The sequence below is a fragment of the Dermochelys coriacea genome, chromosome 21 (genome assembly GCF_009764565.3).
Source record: "Dermochelys coriacea isolate rDerCor1 chromosome 21, rDerCor1.pri.v4, whole genome shotgun sequence".
Classification (NCBI taxonomy): domain Eukaryota; kingdom Metazoa; phylum Chordata; order Testudines; family Dermochelyidae; genus Dermochelys; species Dermochelys coriacea.
In genome coordinates this window covers 16,032,714-16,037,106 of record NC_050088.1, presented here as the reverse complement: position 1 = coordinate 16,037,106, position 4,393 = coordinate 16,032,714, and the positions used below count along the sequence as shown (strand labels likewise).

Below are 4,393 nucleotides of genomic sequence, written 5' to 3'. Positions count from 1 at the left end.
CAAAGCCCTGGCTAGGATGATTTAACTGGGACTTTGGTCCTGCTTTGAGCAGGGGGTTGGACTAGATGACCTTCTGGGGTCCCTTCCAACCCTGATATTCTATGATTCTATGATTCTAAACCACTTTAGAAAATGGGATTTAAGCTCCTAAGTCACTTACATGCTTTTCAACATTTTACCCAAGGGCAGCAAAACATTAGTGGCAATACAACAAAGAAGGCTCGATTCCAGCCTGACCTGGGTATAACTCCTATAATTTCAGTGGATTTCACTTTGCAAGGTATTGGTGGAATTGGTACCAGGGAGCCCATTTTTTAAAACCTCGGTGCTGAATTTTGTATTTGGGTACCTGTGCACCTTGTGCTGATTTACACACACAAATGTAGAATTAGGTCAACCAATACAGACAACCATATTTCAGAATTGGACCAATAGTGTTTGCTTTGTGTATGAGTGACCAGGGGCCTGCTGGGTACTATCCAGCTTGCCTAAAGCAGCAAAAAGTGGAGGGCTAGTGCTGTTCCTTTTGCTACGCTGATATAGTGATGGGTAAAGTAGGTTCCACACCATTTTGACAATCTAATGGAAGATCTACCAAAGCCAGCCCTATCATATATCATGTGCTTGTGTCTGTCCTTCACAGTATATCTACAGTGTCACAAACCTCAAACACATCAAGGTCAATAAGGAGGGAAATGCTACATTCCATCTAGAGATGGACCTGAAAAATCCTGAGAGCAGAATTTACCTGTACAAGGTAAGGTGGGAGAAGGAGTGGCTAGATCAAGCCATTCTGAGATTACAATGGTCACTTAGATCTTACTCATAATATGCCTGATTCACTGTGCAGCAAGTGAGTGTGTAAGAATTGCTTTATAATGTGTCTCTCAATAGCAACTCCTTTGATTGATTAAGGAGCATAATTGAAATGGGAGTCCCATCCAGTTGTCCTCTGCTGGTGGATGTGGCATCAGACCTGAAGTGCAGAAGATGAAGGGGTTACAATAAAGATGGAATATTCAAGTCCATCAGGGTCCTCCATGGAAATCCAAGAGCCCCACAGGCAATAAATTGATCCCTGCAGTCTCAAATCAGCAAATTCAGACTAGTCTCATTCATTTTGATGGGCATTGTGTCCCTGTCTAATTTGTCTTCTTTCAAAGAGGACTCTGAAGGAAATTAAAAATATACCTAGTTACAGAATTTCACAGACATGGTCAATAGATCGCTGGTGGTGCAGGTGATTTATGAACAGCAGGATGATCACATGGTGCTGAGTCCTCTTCCTCATTTCCTGCTGCTCCATTGCATTCCGAAACAGCTAAAATACATTAAGTATTTTCCTAATATGCCTTTCCTGTGTAAGCAGTTTTTATAGCTGTTTTAGAGACATGTATGCAGTGCCAAATGAACTCTCAGTGCATTAAAAAGAGCTAATGGGATCTTTGGCTGTATGAGCAAAGAGTGGGTGAACAGCAGTAGCGAGGTGGGTTTACCTCTGTATACTGCGCACATTTTTAACAGCAAGCGTGATTAACAATTGGAACAATCTACCAAAGGAAGTGGTGGATTCTTCATTTCTTGAAGTCTTCAGATCAAGACTGCATGTCTTTCTGGAAGATATGCTTTAGCCAAACACAAGTTACTGGACTCAACACAGCAATAACTGGGGGAAATTCTCTGGCCTATGTTATAGAAGAAGTCGGACTAGATGAACTAATGGTCCCTTCTACCCTTAAACTCTGTGAAGCTATGAAACAAATGGATGGGGAAGTAGTCCGTGCAGCTACAAGTGGTAGTGGAGATGGTGAGTAAAATCACAGATTGGAGGGCAGTTTGATCACAAGCTATTCCATCCACATTAGGAGAGAGTCTAAGCACCCTGAGCATTTACATCTTCAAAGCTACAAAAAGAAACTAATTAAGCCTCAAAATGCCATGTGAATTAGGCAAATAAATGTTTTTTCCTCATTTAAGTAGGGTGACCAGATGTCCTGATTTTATAGGGACAGTCCCGTTTTTTGGGTGTTTTTCTTATATGGGCTCCTATTACCCCCACCTCCCCCCACCCCATCCCAATTTTTCACATTTGCTGTCTAGTCACCCTATGTTTAAGAGAGTTCTGTACAAGGCTCATTGTGAAGTCAGTTTTCATAAGCAATGAGCAGCAACTGCCCATTATCAGCAATAATAGGCTATAGGGCCAACAAATATGTGGACAAAGGTGATCCAGTGGATACAGTGTACTTGGACTTTCTGAAAAAACTTTGACAAGGTACTTCACCAAATACTCTTAAGCAAACCAAGCAGTCCTGGGATAAGACGGAAGGTCCTCTCATAGATCAGTAACTGGTTAAAAGTTGGTGGGGAGGAAAGGGTAGGAATAAATGGTCAGTTTTCAGAATGAAGGGAGGTAAATAGCTATGTCCCCTAGGGATATGTACTGGGACCAGTGCTGTTCAACATATTCATAAATGATCTGGAAAAGGGATAAACAGTGAGATGGCAAAATTTGCAGATGATACAAAATTACTCAAGATCGTCAAGTCCAAAGCTGACTGTAAAGAGTTACAAAGGGATCTCACTAAACTGGGTGACTGGGCAACAAAATGGCAGATGAAATTCAATGTTGATAAATGCAAACTTAAAGTAATACATATTGTAAAACATAATCTGAAGTATACATATAAAATGATGGGGGTCTAAATTAGTAATTACCAGTCAAGAAAGAGATCTTGGAGTCATTTTGGATAATTATCTGAAAATATCCATTCAATGTGCAGCGGCAGTCAAAAAGTGAACAGAATGTTAGGAACTGTTAGGAAAGGGCTAGATAATAAAACAGTAAATATCATAATGCCACTATATAAATTCATGGTACACCCACACCTTGAGACTGTGAGCAGTTCTGCTTACCCCATCTCAAAAAAGATTTATTAGAAATGGAAAAGGTACAGAAAAGGTCAACAAAAATCATTAAATAATTAATGATTAATGGATGAACAGCTTCCATACGAGAAGAGATTAATACGACTGGGACTAGTCAGTTTGGAAAAGAGACGACTATGGGGGGATATGAGAGAGGTCTATACAATCATGACTTATGTGTAGAAAGTGACCAGGGAAGTATTATTTGCCCCTTCATATAACACAAGAACCAGGGGTCACCCAATGAAATTAATAGGCAGCCAGTTTAAAATAAACAAAAGGAAGTATTTCTTCACACTAGGCACAGTCAACTGGTGGAACTCGTTGCCAAGGGATGTGTGAAAGCCAGAACTATAACTGGATTAAAAAAAGAGATAAGTTCCTGGAAGATAGGTCCATCAGTGGCTATTAGCCAAGATGATCAGGGATGCAACACCATGCTCTTGATGTCCATAAACCTCTGACTGCCAGATCCAACAGAGGATGGATCATTTGACAATTGCCCTCTTCTGTTCATCCCTTTGAAACATTAGCCACTTTTGGAAGACAGGATACTGTGCTAGATGAACTATTGCTCTGACCCAATATGGCCATTCTTATGTTCTCAGCCATCTCTGGTATAACTCATTGACATAAATGGAGTTGTACCAGGGATGAACTTGGCATAATGTGTTTGAAGGGATTTGGACCTCTGGGGCTTCTGTATGCTAGAAACCAAGTGTTGCACACTTAACATATTGCATTTAGGAATTCAGGTAGTCTTGGGTTGGTGCTTTAAACCCATTTAATGTCTTTCCATTTAAACAAGTGCATTGCTGTAACTCAGCAAATTGCCTCTTTTCTCTCTTTAGGATGGCCAGCTGATCAATTATGGATTCAACAATGACAAAGTAAAGCACTGTCTGAGGCAGGCTGGGAAAAAGTACAACTTCACCATCAACCACCTGCAGCTGGAAGATGCCGGTGTGTACCAGATCAAAGTGGAAGATGTGGATGTCTTCTCAACTGAGTTAGAAGCTGACTGTAGGGACCTGCGCTTTATAAACATGCACTTTGTCAGGATGTGATAAGAACCCATTGCAGATGGGAAATCTAATCTGGGACTAAATTTCAAACTCAGCAGTGGAAACCAATAGCCACTGAAGTCTATGCAGGCAAAGGCTCTTACTCTCTAATAATACACTTGTGACAAAGAGAGAAAGGGTAGGAAAGGTGGTCATGTGGACGGGACACTGGATTAGGTTTTAGGATGAATGGGTTCAATTCTCAGTTCAGCACAGACTGCTTGTATGACTTTGGGCTTGACACTTAATTTACTCTGTGCCTCAGTTCCCCTTCTGTAAAATGGGGATAATAATCCTCTTTGTCAAAGGGATGTTGTGAGGCTAAATGTCCATGAATGATTGTGAACTGCTCATACACCACAGTGATGAGGTATAGCTACCTAGTTAAATAAAAAAAACCA

At 40.8% G+C, this 4,393-nt stretch overlaps 1 protein-coding gene across 1 annotated transcript; it reads left to right on the top strand.

Annotated features, from left to right (window-relative positions):
• Positions 1–653: 653 nt before the first annotated feature.
• Positions 654–4,151, top strand: LOC122457126 (immunoglobulin-like and fibronectin type III domain-containing protein 1). The gene is made up of 2 exons (XM_043500424.1): positions 654–757; positions 3,780–4,151. The coding sequence occupies exons 1-2, from the start codon at positions 716–718 to the stop codon at positions 3,993–3,995; spliced, it is 258 nt and encodes an 85-aa protein (XP_043356359.1). The 5' UTR covers positions 654–715; the 3' UTR covers positions 3,996–4,151.
• Positions 4,152–4,393: the final 242 nt, after the last annotated feature.